This window comes from Xyrauchen texanus, chromosome 9, assembly GCF_025860055.1.
Source record: "Xyrauchen texanus isolate HMW12.3.18 chromosome 9, RBS_HiC_50CHRs, whole genome shotgun sequence".
NCBI classification, from domain to species: Eukaryota; Metazoa; Chordata; class Actinopteri; order Cypriniformes; family Catostomidae; genus Xyrauchen; species Xyrauchen texanus.
In genome coordinates this window covers 35,484,365-35,501,362 of record NC_068284.1, presented here as the reverse complement: position 1 = coordinate 35,501,362, position 16,998 = coordinate 35,484,365, and the positions used below count along the sequence as shown (strand labels likewise).

Sequence of the window (16,998 nt, the reverse complement as noted above, 5' to 3'; positions counted from 1 at the left end):
ACAGACCAGTATGCTTTCCCTGCCAACACTGATTGCCTAATATTGCCTTCTTTCTCATTTTATGCTCATTAAATAGCAGGTCTGTGTATTTCTCCACTGATTTGGTCGAGTTTAATTACGAGTGTGTGTAATTAAGGGTTTTAATTTATGTTAATATCAGTGAGAATAATAACTACAACATTTTATTGTTGTATTGCAATTTATCATTATAACTGCTGTAGCACCAGCAACAAATGGCCCCTTACATCGCAAAACAATCAATTAGTAAATGTGGTTTTGCTTGCGAGTTCACCTCAGTTAATGAGTATACAGACTTCCAGCCAGGTTAACTAATGGCGATGCGGTTTAAAAATTCAAATAATCAAATAATAAAGATGATGGAGGGAGGAATTCAGCAGTACTCAATCACAAACATTGCTTGTTTTCTTTGAATATTGTTCTCTTGTTTTCAAAATCTATGACAGGTCAATTAATTCCAACCATTAACCAAGAGTATTTGTTTTTTAAATGCATTTTCTGAAGCACTTCAAATCAGACCGTACACCACCTTTTCACTTCAATCTGATGAATTCCTCCCTCAATCATCATGCTACGGAACTGCAAATGCAAACTATTTTAGCAAGTGCTAATTCCGCTTTTAAACAAGGGCCTGGCAGGTACGATTCATAATTACCGCAAATGGCCGGTTGTTTATACTAGAACAACAACAAAAACTGCTTTAAATACCATTATCCCTCCTCCACATTTCTGTTGATGAGGCCCATATGTTCCACAAAGCTTTGCTATTAGTCTCAAGGCAAATTTTCTTGGGTGACATATGTCTCCGCAGTAACAGCTTGCATGATGAACGATCTGTTGGAGGTCAACAAATGTTGCATCAATCTTTTGGTCAAAATTTGCCAATAAATAAAACTGTTCTGTATCATTAAACATTGTACATAAAGACCAATTTTGTGTGAAAGAGAAATCTGTCATTAATTCAGCTCACACTGGCCATCATGTCTGCAACTGGTGCTTGACGTAGTGTCCCAACCAAGTGCAACAACATATTTTGTCTGTTGGTTTCCATATCAGTTGTGCCACACGGAGTAGACCGCCTACAGTGAAATCTCAGTGGTTCAATATCCAGCTCCTCATAGCTGTATAAAGAGCACAACAGTGCGTTCTGGAAGTAAAAATCCTATTCGCATTTCTAAAGAGGAATTTAATATTAATGATAACCTTTAAAGACAAACCTACCGTGAGCTCTGAGTTTAATTGATGGTATATTCTTCTGTTGAGGCTATCAGTCTGTTATTTCAAGAGCATTTAAAAAAAAATCATGTTTAATAGCAAACTTTGCAGCAAACAAACCACAGCAACAGAAACCAGCAACAGCCATGTCCATAACGCACTGTGAATGACTTCCTACACTCTCAAACAACTTTTGAAATATTCGGTAAATATATTGATTCTATACTTATAATCAACCAATTTATATCAGTACATTTATATATTTCCATTGTTTTTAATTCGATTACATCATTTGGAGTGCTTAATTTTTTTTTGTAGTTTGTTTGGGATTGTTGTTCATTGCCTCATTAAAGAGGTTACATACACAGTCTTGTACCTGTGTTGTTTCGTCAGAATTTCAAATACTTTTTAGCTTAAAATCAAAGTTTGTTTAATACTTTAGTGATTTGTTTGGTGATGGTTAGGAAACTGTAAGTTTATACTATTTTCTATGTGATAAACGGAGAGATTTTGAATGGGAGTTGGGAGAGAAAAGCTAAAAGAAAATCCATGCAATAACTACAGTATCTTTTTCAGTGCCTGGGGGCCTTTTTTTACTACAGAACTTATACTACAGTTCTGTATCCTTGCCGTGTCAGCATGCTTCAACTACAGGAGCTACTCTATCAGCACTAACAGCCTAACACAGCCAGCATGATCTACTCATTATACTGAGATCCAGTGCTATATTTTTGTGACTGTCTTTGTTTAGAGAACTATTACTACCTTAAAGGTCATTTTCTTTTAGAAGCAGTGTATAATTTTACACTGCTGGCTTCTCTGCACCACGGTCACATTCAATGACTGAGAGACTGGTATAAACAACTAATTTCACACATACTAGTTTAGGTAATATCACTGGAGGATTATCACCTCTGTGAAGTGGTGCGTCAACACTGTCTCTCATCTCCGCACCTGTCAATCATATATAACATTTTCTATTTTATCTCTCCTTGGCTCCTCTACCCTCTTCTCCTCCTTCCACATCTCTCTTTTTCAAACTCTATTTCCAGCCCACTCTCAACCATCTCTCACTCTCGTCCATTTGAGTGTTCACACTGACAGCGATTTGGAGCAAAAGTGATCAGGAGGAATTTGTTTTACTAGAGTTCTTAATTTTAAACAACATAAGTGACTGTGACCATTCGCAATGCGATGTGACCATGTCCAGTGACTCGACAAATTTGATAAATGTGTGTAAAAACATTATTCAAATGGTAAAGATGCAATATAGTGATGACCAACAGGAGTGAGGACAGTGGAGCTCATATGATTCTGTCACTTGTGAGATGCTGTAGCTGATAAAAAGGCAAGATGGAGAAGTAGTTAATGTTACAGTGAATTATTTAACTGTTTATGGGGTCATTCTATGTCAACTAAACCAGAGGTCCTGGGCCCACTTATTACTGCTGAAAGAAACAGATAAATAATGATCAATGCCAAATTATAAAATGTCATGTATATGTACACGCAATATTTACTGAGTAATACATTATTCTGCCCAAGAAATAAAAAGAACAAAAAATTGTCAACCCCTGCCTTTTTTTATTTTTTTATTTTTAATGTAGTTTATCATAGCCGAAAATTTCTTTTTGAACCCACTCTACAAAATTATGGATTACTATATTGATCCATGTTCTATCTTTCTTCAGAAGAAATAGAAGCAAAATCTACATTTTGTAATTTTAAAAATTAGCATTTTTGAAATGGAATAATCCTATATGATTTGTGACAACCCACATACAGTGATATAAAAATAAAATGCATGTGAAACCGAAAATGTGTGTTTTATACGTACAATGATAATCTCGTTTACAATTTAATGTATTATGCACTGCGGCAATTTATATACAAATGTTTTGTCCACCTGAATGTTAATATTAGCAGCAAGAAAACATTTTGTCAAAATAGAATGCCATCTTATTTTTACTGGCAATACATAACATTACTCTAAAAAAATGTTATACCCAGTTGCGCAGCCCACCAATAACATTAGGGCATCCAGCGGCAGGAACGCTTGGTAGCGACCAACAGTGCCACTATCTCCAACAATAAAATCGCTGTCAGTGTGAACGGGGAATCAGTCCTTTTTGTTACATTAGAGCACTGAGGTCATGACAGGAACGTGATTTCTGCCTGAGCATTCTACTTCCTCTGTGTCTACTGAGGTCTCGGTCTCTTCCTCCATCCCTTTCTCTGTCTCTGCCAAGGTGGGAGCGAGGAACCAGCCCAGACAAGAAGCGTTTGGCTCTGCTGGTCATGCTCTCTCTTCGAGCTGCTGCGGGGGACCCCTCCGTCCAGCCGGGCCCTAGGCTGTGGCCACGGGCCGCTCTCACAGCCGCCTCCAGTAGATCATTAGTGCGGTGGTCCAGAGAGACGGAGAGTTCCAGATACAAGCAGCCAAACATCATTGCGCTGGAGTGAGCCTCTGAAACAGAGTAAAAGAGAGAGAGAGAGAGAGAGAGAGAGAGACAGAGAGAGACAGAGAGAGAGATTGAGTGATACTGACACAGATGGACAATGTCTTGTCATATAAAAACGAATTATCTTTTGATAACAGAATGAATTGAGTGGGATTAAATGCATGTGTGTGGATGTGTTTAGAGGTGAATGGACAGGCTTGAATTTAATCACATCGAATTAAAAAACATCCCCAATCCACCTAGACCTTTTATGGAAAGTAAACCGCATCAATGGCTTGTTCAGAAATAAAAATGGCTTGTTCAGAATAGTTTTGTATTTTTCTACAGTTTTTAATTAGTTAATGTTATTCTCAATAAGTCATTGTGGTTTGTTCCTCATGAAAGGTGTTAAGAACAGTTTTGTACCTTTGTCTTTTTGTCCAATTTACTTTCAATCAAAGTTTGTAAAGTTGTGATTCACCTCAGACCTGGCTGGTTTGGTTCATGACTTAGAACAATTTTATGAAGGATTTTATGAAATCACTATGGAGAAAAAAAAAAATGGGAAAAATACTTCCAGAACCAAGATGGTTGAAAAAGTGGGTACTAGAAATTATTCCAGTTGGTAAATAATTAACAATAAACATGCCAAATGGTTTTCTTTTGCTGGCTCTGGGGTATATGTGCCTCTGCATTGCCTTTAAAAGGATAACAGCCTTGGAAATAAGTGTCTAAAGTTTAGTTTTACCAAGGTCACTGATCATTGCAGTTCAACCTTTACAGTTTATGTAGCAATTTCAGCAAGAATTGTTTTGTGAATTTCTTACAATGTAATTTGCAAAAAGACAAATATTGAAAGATGGGGTAATGCTAACTATATTGGACCCTACAGCAAACCTGCAACCCATAAATAAGCATTGTTACTCATTTCACATACAAAGAGGAAAGCCAATCGCTACAGAGCTCATTTATACATGCGTTTTAAAAGGTACAGTAGCTAATGCAGCATATTTAATTTTAAGGGTCAGAGAGAGAGAGGAAAATGGTCACATAAAACTGATTAATTTTTAATTAATTAATTTTTTTTGCGTGTGAAATAAAACTTAACTAACACCATGAGTGGCTTCACACACACAACAAACAAAATAACAAGATGCTGGATATGAACACTTAAAAATGGTGTGCCCTGTTATCATAAAAAATGGGGAACTCATTCACTTTGCCACAGCAGAGGGGAGATTTATGGAAAGTGTGTAGCATCAAAGTATGAGTCCTCTCAACCTTATAAATTATGTTTATGGCTATAGACTCATCTTCTCCCAGCATGAGGCTGGGTGTCTCCATTTCACCGATTTAGCTCATATGACCTCACAGCATTAATGCATTCAGGGCTTTTGTGCGTGCCTGTTTATCCAAGGCTTGAATGTCAGTATCAAATAGCTGACTCGCAAATACTTAATGTAAATACAACCCATCTACACCAAGCTGTGTAAACAGTGAGTGTGTTTTTGTGTCGGGTGGTAGAGTGAGAGAGACAGACAGAATATTTCCATATCGATGACCAATCTAACTGCAGCATCCTGGCAGAAAAATATGCTGAGAACAGCTGTGCCCGGATAACTCACCTCTGCCCTTCTTACACAAGTTCCTTGCTCCCTCATTCTTTCCTTTTTCACCCTATATCCATCTTTCTTTCTCTCCATCACACCAATGTGGTCTAAAATACCTGGCAAAAGCTATTCATTCGCATGTTAGCATTCACGTTCATCTACACTAAAAAAAAAGATTTTTGGAGCTTTTTATTCTATTATTCTTCTGTTTATTTGACAGGGACAGCGCACAATTTAAACAATTGTACCAGAGTTAGCTAACAGCTAATTTGCATCTGTTGTCCCTGGACAGGTAGACAAAACCATAACAAAAGACACAAAGCAACCACTAAACAACAAATACACTACATACATTTACAAAATACATATTATCCCTCAATTCAAATTTGATAAAAATGGTTTGATGTATACACCAAATACATTATACAGAAAATACAATACAATCATTAATGGTGACACTCTTGCGCTGATTTTAGCCAAACTTTAAGGCTGGCTTTAAATACTGCGAAACCTGAGTTTCTAATGTTTGTGGGTATTGAATTCCACTTCCCCACTACTTTAACAGAGAATGCGGATTGACCAAAGGTTGTTTTTCTAAAATGCGGTACCAAATCACCTCTAGTTGATGCTCTAGTTCTACTGGCACTGCCACTGCCAGAGAATACTATGCATCCTCTAAGAGGAGGAGGTGCAAGATCATGAATAACTTTAAACATTAGACATGCGTCCGAACAAAATAAGAAATTATCAAAATTTAGAAGATTATATTTTTTCAGGATGTTACAATGATGATAATCCTTAGGTTTTTTGTCTAGTACTTTTAAAATTTGTTTGTAAAGTGAATACATAGGCCTGAGCGTAGTCACTCCTGCCTGTGACCAGGTTGTTATACAGTAAGAGAAATGGGGGAAAATCATTGTGTGTACAAAAAGTTTTGCAGCAGACAATGACAAATTATGTCTGATACTCTTAAAATTTTTTAGATTAAATTTAACAGTCTTGATGACCTTACTAACTTGTTTTTTGAAGGTCAAATTTGTGTCAATTATGATGCCTAAATATTTAACATGTGTCACAGAAGTAATGACTTCACCGTTAATTAAAATATCAGGATTAACTGAATTAATATTCCTCGCTGTAAAATACATGCAAACTGTTTTACTTAGATTAAGTGTCAAACATGAATTTGCCAGCCAATCCGACACCTTACTCATCGAAGCTGTCAGTTTGGCTGCAGCGTGTTCTTTAGATCTTGCGTGGGTAAAAATCACAGTGTCATCAGCATACATTTGGATGTTAACATCTGGACATGCTTCTGGGAGATTATTTATATATATACAGAATAAAAGAGGTCCTAAAATAGACCCTTGAGGGACCCCTGAAATACAGTTTGCAAATGAGGAGCACTTATCACCCACTCTTGTACACTGTTTTCTGTTTTTCAAATAGGATTCCATCCAGGTCATGGTATTAATGGATAAATTAAATTTAGAAAGTTTCGATAGTAAAACGTTGTGATTAACGGTATCAAATGCCTTCTAAAAATCTAAAAACACAGCTCCGACGACACCGCCTTTATCAATTAGACTTTTGATTTGTTCCACAAAAAAACAATTTGCTGTTTCTGTCGAGTGATGCTTTCGGAAGCCAAACTGCATCGGGTGCAAAGTAAATTCACCTTCATTTAGATGAGAGACTAGCTGATCACAAACAACCTTTTCTGTAATTTTAGAAATGATTGGAAGTATACTAATGGGTCTATAATTTGATTTGATTGTTCTATCACCTGTTTTTAAAATTGGGGTCACTACTGCAGCCTTCCAGGATGAGGGAAAATCCCTCAAAAAGATTTTGTTATTGACAAGTTTATCAAATGAGTTTACATAGTATTAATTTATAATTTTTTAAGAATTTTGCATCAAAATCAAAAACATCCTTAGACTTGGACCCTTTCAAACAATCAAGTGTTTTCATTACTGTGTATTCTGAGACATTTTTGATTGTGAAAACAGGGAAGTCATCATTTGCCGATTCAAGTACTTTTGGTCTTAGACCAAAATTCTTGGCCATACACTGTACTGAATCTACAAAGAATGAATTAAAGATCATAGCTATTTTTCCTTTATCTTCTATCAATTTTGATTGTTCGTTTATTACCCAATTTTGAACTAATTTACGCTCCTCCTTTATAATGTTATTAATATTTTCCCAAATTAATTTACTATTTCCCTTAGAGTCATTGATTAATTTAATAAAGTAATCAGCTTTAGCCTGCCTTAGTTCTTTTACCACTTTATTTCGCAATTCTTGGAATTTTCTCCTGTCATGTGGTAGTCCGGATTTAAGAGTTGCCTTCAGTGCTAAGTCTCTTTGCTTCATTAACTTCCAAAGATTCTCATTTAACCATGGCAGATTATATATTTTACGTGAATGTAATACTTTTTTGAAAAACTCATTTTTAGTCTCACTAACGCTGGCCATCATAATATTAGATGCCTTTTCTGTATCATCAGACTGCAGAACATCATTCCAGTCTAGGTGTTTTAATTTATCCTCAAATGGACCGACTAAGGTTTTTGGTATAACATTAAAATAACTTTTTATTTAATAATTATAATTAATAATTAAGCTATTTAATAGCTTGATCAATTTACTTGATTAAAATGAAATAATGCAACACAATTCCAGAATATTTTGTCACAACTTAAATGTATTGCATTCTATCCATTTAATTTGTAAAATGGAAGTTTACTTAATGCATTTGAGTTGGGAATACATTAATACTTTTTTTCGGTGTTACTGTAATGTAGCATTGATGAAACTAGACAGGGGATTTCCACTTCCCAGCATGCTCTGCATGGGACTGGATAGGAAGAAAAAGTGTTTTTTATTAAATGTTGTTTTAAGCATTTTTGAGCTTGATGAGAATATGAAAAATTGTTGATGATTAATATTCTGATAAAATTAGTATTTAAAAAGAATGTTTTGGTGGTTATGATTGTGATGAAGACTGGCGCATGTGCTTATGTTTAGGATGGGCTTTCATTTTCATGTGATGCTAAATTAAGATATTAAAATAAATTAAGATGGTCCAACATAAGAAAACTTATTAAATGGAGTTTATTCAAATCACTTAATGAAGTTGAGTTTAAACTACTATAGTACATTAACTTGGCCTAATCCAACTAAATTATTTTGGCTCAATGAAACTGACTTAATCGAAATGAAAGACATTAAATTACTTTTAAAAATGTTCTACAATTCAATTAAGTAATGGTAATGACTTCATTTTTTTTTGTGTAAAAAGCAATTGCTTTCCTGGTGCATATAGCCACAGAAGTACACAGTCTGGATGCTTGCGCTGAGTATCGCCAATCTCCTGAATGCGTATCACAATACATGTCACAATTCAACATATTTCAAGGCATCACAATTTCATAACTTAATTAAACTGCACATCGGAGTTTGTGCTTATTGAGATGACCTGCTTGATTGTTGAAATGTTGGAATTTATAGGAATTCATAAAAAAAGATTTTTTTTTGGATCTAAAGTATCAATATAGAATCATGAGGAAAAGTATTGTCAAGCCATGTGACATTACTCTATGCTAGTTTACTCCTTGCTGCAGACAGTGAAAAACACAAGTTTCTGTTAAACATGCACTTTTAGCTCCAGTACTCAAGGGAGTGATAGTTACCTTCAAATGACTGTGTCATAAAAACAAATATGTTATTATTTAGAGTAGGTAGCTTCATATAAACAAACTGATATTAATTAATATTCTTGTTAGTTTATAGGTTAGTTAGCAAGTAGTTGCTAGTTTGCAAGATTCTTTTCAAACGGTTTCTCCGCCATGACAGTAGTTAATCTGAAACGGAGCTTCTGCCCCAGTGTGATATTGCTTTTATTCAAGTTCAAAATAAATAAGTAAAGTAAATAAATAATAAATGGAAAAACTAAGAAGCATCCCAAAAACCCTTGTGTGTGGAACTACTTTTGAACACCACGGATCAGGATCTGCTACTGATAGTTCAAAAGATGCGCCCAAGCCTCTGTTAGAAAATTCAAAAGCATCACTTTAGAACTAGTAATGATTGCTTGGGCTGTTTCTAACAAGTCATTGAAGTAACAAGGATGTGTGTGTGTGTGTGTGTGTGTGTGTGTGTGTGTGTGTGTGTGTGTGCGCGCGTGCGTGTGTGTGTGAGAGAGAGAGAGATTGACTTAGCATGTGTGATTACCTGCATCTGTTGCTGTTGTGATCAGTAATGATGATGCGGTTAGTTTAACTACACTCGAGCAATCATGGATTGATGCAGCTATTGGAATTATCCTCCTTATAAAGTGTCAATATCAAGTATGACATGTTTGAGTATTTTTTTGGCAGAAAGAAAACATGAAGGACCATATTTCTTGGGGAACTCTTATTTTGACACAAACACCGAAACCGTACTCTCCTCCACCATGTTAAAAGTTTGTCTCCTCACAACTCGCAAATTCAGTTATCAATTTTCCCCATTTCCCCAGTTGTTGTTATTACTTGAGGGGGCATTTATGTGTATCTTCCAAGTAAACTTGTATGATAATTCCAATAGCATGTCAAGGCATCATGAGAGAGAATGCAAATTGTGGTGATGGGGCGTGGCCGAGCACTGGCTTGTGAATGGAAAGCGAGGAGGAATGAATGGGAAGGAATCACACCGGTTAATTATAATTTCTCTAACAGCTGTTCTGTGTTTCAGTGAGCAGCATTGTGGAGATAAAGGGGAGACGAGAAGCTCAGAGAAAGAGAACTGAACCTGTGTGTGTGCTACGGCTGAAAAGTCCAAACAGAGTATAATTGTTTAGAATGAATAAAGTTTTACTGTTTAAGCAGACTCCTGCTTCCTCCTTTCTACACCTACAAAGGGCTGTGTTACATATATGTTATGAATGAGTAAATTAATTTACTGACAGACAACACAGATACTCTCTCTCACCCAACAGCACTCATAAAACAAAAGATGGTCATTTGTCTCTTGGCATTAAAATCTCTCATTACTCTGATATAGAATGTCTTTATCAGCACTCTTGAAACACCTCTCATCCAATCAAATTCAAGGACCAGAACTAACTGTAGTCTAATTTTCTAAAAACTGTCCCATTTATGCTAGCCTTTAAGGTGAAATGTACAATTTATGGTACACTAGTGGCACCAAATGGAATTGCAAAATAATGACCATTTACAAACAAGTTTCCTCAAACACTCCCCCATCCTCCATTGGCCAGTAAAACAGACCAATCCCACCCCAAAACTCACTCCATTGGTTGAGCCAATGTTGCTCTGTCAGGCTGTTCAGGATGCTCAAACAAACAAAAGCACCAGTAAAAAGGAAACAAAGCCACAGTATATTTACAGTTTAAGGAAATCAACCTTATAATGGCTTACTTTTAGCTTTCTCTATAATAAATAAGGATAGGTGAAAGCATTCTAACATTACACATTACACAAAATTACACACGTCACCTTAACAATTTCTCCAAAAGAAAAGAGCATAAGTAATGTCCTACTTACCCCAAGACTGGAAATGCACTGTTATCAGCTCTAATACACAAAGCACCTGCACACCAATTTCTTACTGATTAAAAGACACTAAGCTTACTGTCCCTCTCCTTATCCTCCTTATCGCAGTCCTGCAAACACATGGCATAGGGTGTTCACTTCACCACACAGGCGAAGGAGAGAATTAGAGGATGAAAGGTGTGAGGGAGTGAATGAGTATATAGCATCATTGGCATACAAATACAAAAACACACACAAAGATAGTAGCACCAGCACATTGTGGGTGAGAGAGAATACAGAGCAAACATTAAAAATGCCTTAAACATGCCAAGCAAACAGATGAGAGAGAGAGAGAGGCAGATGTAGCTTGACTAAGGATGTAGCAGATGACCAGTTTTAGCATCTTATTTACACCATATGGTATGACTTTTGTACAGCACAGGGCCTGAGGATACACAAACAAAATAGAATTTTGTATTTATTTATTTGTTTCGACCTAAAAGCATCTGCCAAATGCATCAACTTAAAATGTCATTTCAATGCAGATTTTATGAATTATAATTTAACCCTGAAATGTGTGGGAACCTAAATTATGATAACACTTTACAATAAAGGCCACAATATACTTTATAGAAATTGAAGAAAGAACAGGGTGTGACATCATTTAGAACAAAATCTGGCAAAAAATACCTTTTTGCATTCGTTTCAGTGTTTCGTAACAGCTCCCTTGAGCGAACTTTTAGAAAAAAATATTATTGGCTGCTAAACACCATCTTACTGCCATTGGTCCACGTCATCATTAGGTGTTCAGTCAGTCAAAATCAGTCAACATGAACACACCTGTGTGCAGAGTTATTAGCGAATTTGCCCATATCTGAACAATTGTTCACAGAGACATTTTTCAAGACCATGTGATTCTCCTCCAGCCTCTCAAATGTCTATATCCCCCAGGATACAAATCTCATTAAGGGCTAATTTGCCTTTCAAATATACATCTATCTCCTAAATGAGTGTTACAGAGACAAAATTGTGGCTGCACTGCTGAGGAAACTCAAGTCAGGCGAATCTGTATTCTTTTCTTATATCAGCCCCTAAATGGACAATATATCCACTTACCAATGGATATCTCCTAGCAGCACCTGTCCATGGTGATAAGCTGAGTGATATTTTCAAACCAAGAATTTACAGAGCCCTTTTATAAATAAGGCCAGATGGAGATAGATGCATTAAGACATACGCTGAATCACAGTAGCAAGGGTTGAATATAGATGACTCACTAGTGGGAGAGACCAAATGGACATTGTTTGAATAAGACACCTGTTGATTTATTGGTTTTGTACTTTAAAAGTATTTGTTACACTGCTTGAAAACCAGCACTGTATTGAAATTGCTCATATGGTTACTTATTGTTCTTCTCCACAATTTTTTTTGTTCCAAACTTAGAGAATTTCAGCCTTAGTGTATTTTGGATACACTAAGAATATTCAGCATTCAAAATATTACACGGTATTAACGCTGGACATAAAAAAACTAGATGCTCCCATTATAATCACCAGAGTTGTCAACACTGATGCATCGTGATGCACCTTCAGTTGACGGATGCCACATTTTTATTTATAACCACCAGAAAGCTCTGGCCACTTAATGCCTGCTGTCCATATTATATAAAATGATTTTATTTACAAACATCGTGAATTGATTTCTATCAATTTAATTTGTTATACATTTATTAGGGCTGTCAAAATGTTATGACTAATGACTAATTCATTGAATTGCATGTATCAATATTTGCTGAGAAAGGCCTCCGTGTGGTCTTGTCCATGTGAATATACTTTAAAGCCGCACACTGCAAAGTTAAAAAATCTTGTTATAGCGCAGCAGTTGATTGACAGGTAGGACTTTCAACCTAGGAGTCCTTTGTTTCACTAGACACGCGCTCTGAGAGTTGTGAGTATGTGTACATGCATATTGAGTATACATGTACGCATACATATATTCTTTTTTTCACTCCAATTCGGAATGCCCAATTCCCAACGTGCTCCAAGTCCTCTTGGTGGCGTAGTGACTCGCCTCAATCTGGACCAATCTCAGTTGCCTCCACGTCGGTGACCTTCAATCTGTGCCTCTTATCACATGGCTTGTCGAGTGCGTTACTGCGAAGACATAGCACAAGTGGAGGCTTCACGCTGTTCTCTGCGGCATCCACGCACAATTTGCCAAGCATCACACTGAGAGAGAGAACCACATTATAGCAACCACGAGGAGGTTACCCCTAGTGACTCTACCCTCCCTAGTAACCGGGCCAATTTGGTTGCTTAGGAGACCTGGTTGGAGTCACTCAGCACCCCTGGATTCAAACTCGTGACTCCAGGGGTGGTAGTCAGCATATTTACTTGCTAAGCTACCCAGGCCCATTCATCTTATTCTTGTTATTTCTTACTCAAGGTGGTGCTGTTGTTCCAGTGATTGATTTGATTTGCATTTGACAATGCTAGCTGATGTAGAAACAACATTGAAGTAAACTATAGCAAGTGTAACACATGAACAGGATGATATGACAAGTCATTTAGGCATACCATTGAAATAATGCAAGTTGTTCATCTATTTAGATTCAATAAGTGACTAAGAACATACATACAACCAGCATGGGGGAACGGAGTTCCCAGAGTGAATTTCGTGGAGGAACGGCGTTCCCAATAAAATTGCCTTTATTTGTTATGGGAATAAAGGTTATTTCTTTTATATATATATCTTTTCTCCACTAAATGATGAAAGCTTTACAGGTTTAGCACATAAAGCATGAGGCCTTCTGCGTCTATGGTTGTGTTGACCATCGTGAGTGGCCAGAACACATTCACGTAACAGATCGACAGATACACACAAGAATCCATGGGCAACCGATGGATTCTCACACATGTACACAACAGATCCACATACACTCAATTTACAAATCAACGCACCAGAAGAATGCACAAATATACATGTTTCTTTGCTCAGAATACCATACACAAATACATAAGTGTGTGTGTGTAATTTAACGCACAAATAATAATGCTCAGCTCTTTGTATATTCTTCTACGAGAATTTCTGTTCTGCAGTATTGACACACACACACACACCTGGGGTCATGGTTCAGTGTGACAGACAGCAAATGCCCATTCATTAAAATGAAGCACCAGTAATTTGGCTATTATTTAAGAAAAAAGAATATGTTCAGAATGTTTAGTTTTGATGAATCATTTTCATTTCTCAATTGTAATATGGTTACAGATTACAGAGATATAATCTCTATAATCTGAAATAAATTATACGCTTTAAATTTATAAAAAAAAAAAACATTCATGATGATGGCAAAGCCCTATTTTCAGCAGTCATTACTCTAGTCTTCTAAAGAAAATTATGTGTCACATAATCCTTAAAACATTTAATGTGTTATTACTAAATTAACATTTTCTTTTTGTTAGAACGGTTAAAATGGTTGTGCTACATAATGAAATGTGGAAATCGCAACATAGTGTCTTCTTCCAGCTGAGGTATTGCATTTTTCTTTTGTTACTTTAGACTTGCAAATCAAATTTCAGTCAAATTCATCAATTATTGTTCTTTTGAGATTTGAAGTCTATTCCATGCACTTATGTTTGAAAGAATACAACAAACTTGACCTAACTGTGAGAGAGAGGAGAGAGAGAGAGAGAGAGAGAGAGAGAGACGGACAACGCAGATACACAACAACAAAAAGACAAGTACATCAAAGTCTCTAATTTGAGAAAAAGACTCCTCTCACAGGTCCTAAACCAGCAGCTTTATTTATCAGTATATGCCAAACAGTTGCCTTGCTGGAAGTAGAGGATTCTTGGATGAACAAAGTTTGAAGAATACAGCATTTATTTGAAAATAAATAGTCAATTGTAACATTGTAAATGCCTTTACAATTTTTATTATTTCAATAAATTTAATGCATCCTCAGACAACAAACAAATCTAGTTAAATTATGATATCTGTAGCTCAATTACATAGAAAACAGGCCTACCCTCAATGCTGATTTCGCGGGAACGCACAAGGTCACTCTTGTTGCCCACTAGGATGATTGGGGTGTGGGGCAGAGACTCCCTCATCAGCAAGCGGAGCTGGGCAATCCGGTGGAAACTACGCCTGTCCGTCAACGAGAACACCAGGATGCACACCTCGCATTGCAGGGTGGACAGGTCCTGTCAATCAAATCACATACAGACCAATTACATCAGAGTTCAAGGTCATTCAACGTCATGCGGTAATATAATGGTTGATGTATAGACTGTTTGCTAAATCAATAAGCCACGAGAAGCAATGAGTTAGTGATTTTACCACAGGTATTGTGTATTCCTAGCCACAACGCAAAGCGGATTGCCTAAAACCTCCTTTACCATGGTAAAATCACTGTAAATCATGGTCTTGAGTGGATTATTGCTTTTAAATTTATATAGAATGTGCGGTATGTTCATTTTACAATGGCTTCGAACATGGCTCATCCAATCAAAATTTAGAGTCAGAACTATCCATTTTATGAGTATTAGAGGATTATGTAGTCAAGCAGGTCACTACAGTAATAAGAGAAGGATAGCTTGTTAGTGTGGAGCTCTGGATTATTTGGGTCCGTGAAAAAGAGGATTAGCAGGATTTGATGGATGATGGCTTTGTGTTTGTTCCTGCTCACAGTTTGTCCTCTGTCGTTGATGCAACAGAGCTCAGGTGGGTTCAAAACGGCCATTTGGAGCAGATGCCTCAGTCTGTCACAACCATTTACCCCAGAGAACGTCATTGCACATCACTTCAAACACTTGAAAGCTGAGAGAGTAAAAGTACGGTCACACAGGAGTCGAGCCCTCTATTCATGATGGATATGACTTGAGCCCCTGTCACTCAATCTTTAATGAACCGAGAGAAGAAAGACAATGCTTTTATCCCTTACCCTTTTTTTCATTGTATCTCCTAAAGAGAAAGAGGAACAGATAAATAGATAGATCAAAAGAGAGAGAAAGCCTGTGTCCTACATCCCAATCCCTGAAGGCGAATTCCAGCCCTCTGGAGAGCTGTGTAAAAAAAAGTCACATTGCAGCCGAGCCAACCGCACTCAGCCCCAGAGCATGAGATTCACACAAGCCCAGAAACACATGAGGACAAATTCACTAAACAGTTGCAGCACTTTTGTGCATGGTATTTCTGCACAAAAACAAAATCATACGCACAAACCACCAGCAATCCGGTTCAATCAGGCATTAAATTCTAATTATTGAAAAAAATCAGACTACAACAATAAAAAACATTCAGTCATTTTTATTTGTATTTTCACAACACATAATTTCTAAGCAGTTTTACATAAAATTATGTTTCAACAGAAAAGGCTGTAATATAGTAATGTGTACATATATTTTATATCACAAAACAACTTTACATAAATATAAAATGGTACAATGTTACACTACTTGAGTATTAAATGGCTAAAGTATTGTTATACAAGGATGTCTGATAGCCCACTAGTACACGGCAATACATTCAATAGCTATATATTCTAAGAAAAGCAAAAAGTAACTGTAAATATTCAGCCACAATCACGGAGTCCAGCTGTTAAAGGTGCTTTAAGTGATTTTTTTTTTCATGGAAAGTTATACAAAACATTTTACTACTCCCAAGTGTCCCAAGATATCTCACCTGTCTTTGTGAAAGCTCTAGACATTTTGCGTGTTCTCATTGTGTTATAGTTGCAGCGAATTACTGAGGCATAATGCCATTTTTATGCAATGTTGCTCATAACAGTTGTCAGTTGAGGGTGCCATTTTGCTACTGTTGTTTTTGACAACTGTTTCTGCTTGTATCAGTCTCAATAAAGCTCATTTGGTATCGTTGGAGTGCAGCGTTTTGGAAAAAGGGGCATGGCTAATCCAAAAGGCTCATCTTGTTAAAATTCTAGAATGGCTAAAATCACTTACAGCATCTTTAAGGCATTTTATCTTAATATCATAACAGAGCCCGACTACCAACCCTGGAGTTGGGAGTTCGAATCCAGGGCGTGCTGAGGGACTCCAGCCAGGTCTCCTAAGCAATCAAATTGGCCCAGTTGCTAGGGAGGGTAGTCACATGGTGTAACCTCCTTGTGGTCACAATAATGTGGTTCTCGCTCTCGGTGGGGTGCATGGA

The 16,998-nt window shown here is 36.8% G+C and overlaps 1 protein-coding gene across 1 annotated transcript in view; it reads right to left on the bottom strand.

The window, feature by feature from the left end:
- Positions 1-2,921: 2,921 nt before the first annotated feature.
- The window catches only part of LOC127648606 (GTP-binding protein REM 2-like), a 40,952-nt gene continuing 26,875 nt past the window's right edge, over positions 2,922-16,998 (bottom strand). The window contains exons 4-5 of the mRNA XM_052133276.1: positions 14,855-15,032; positions 2,922-3,700 (exon numbers count right to left, since the gene is read on the bottom strand). Of these exons, the coding sequence (XP_051989236.1) occupies positions 3,366-3,700; positions 14,855-15,032 (513 nt within the window). The 3' untranslated portion in view covers positions 2,922-3,365. The remainder of the gene's footprint in view (positions 3,701-14,854; positions 15,033-16,998) is intronic.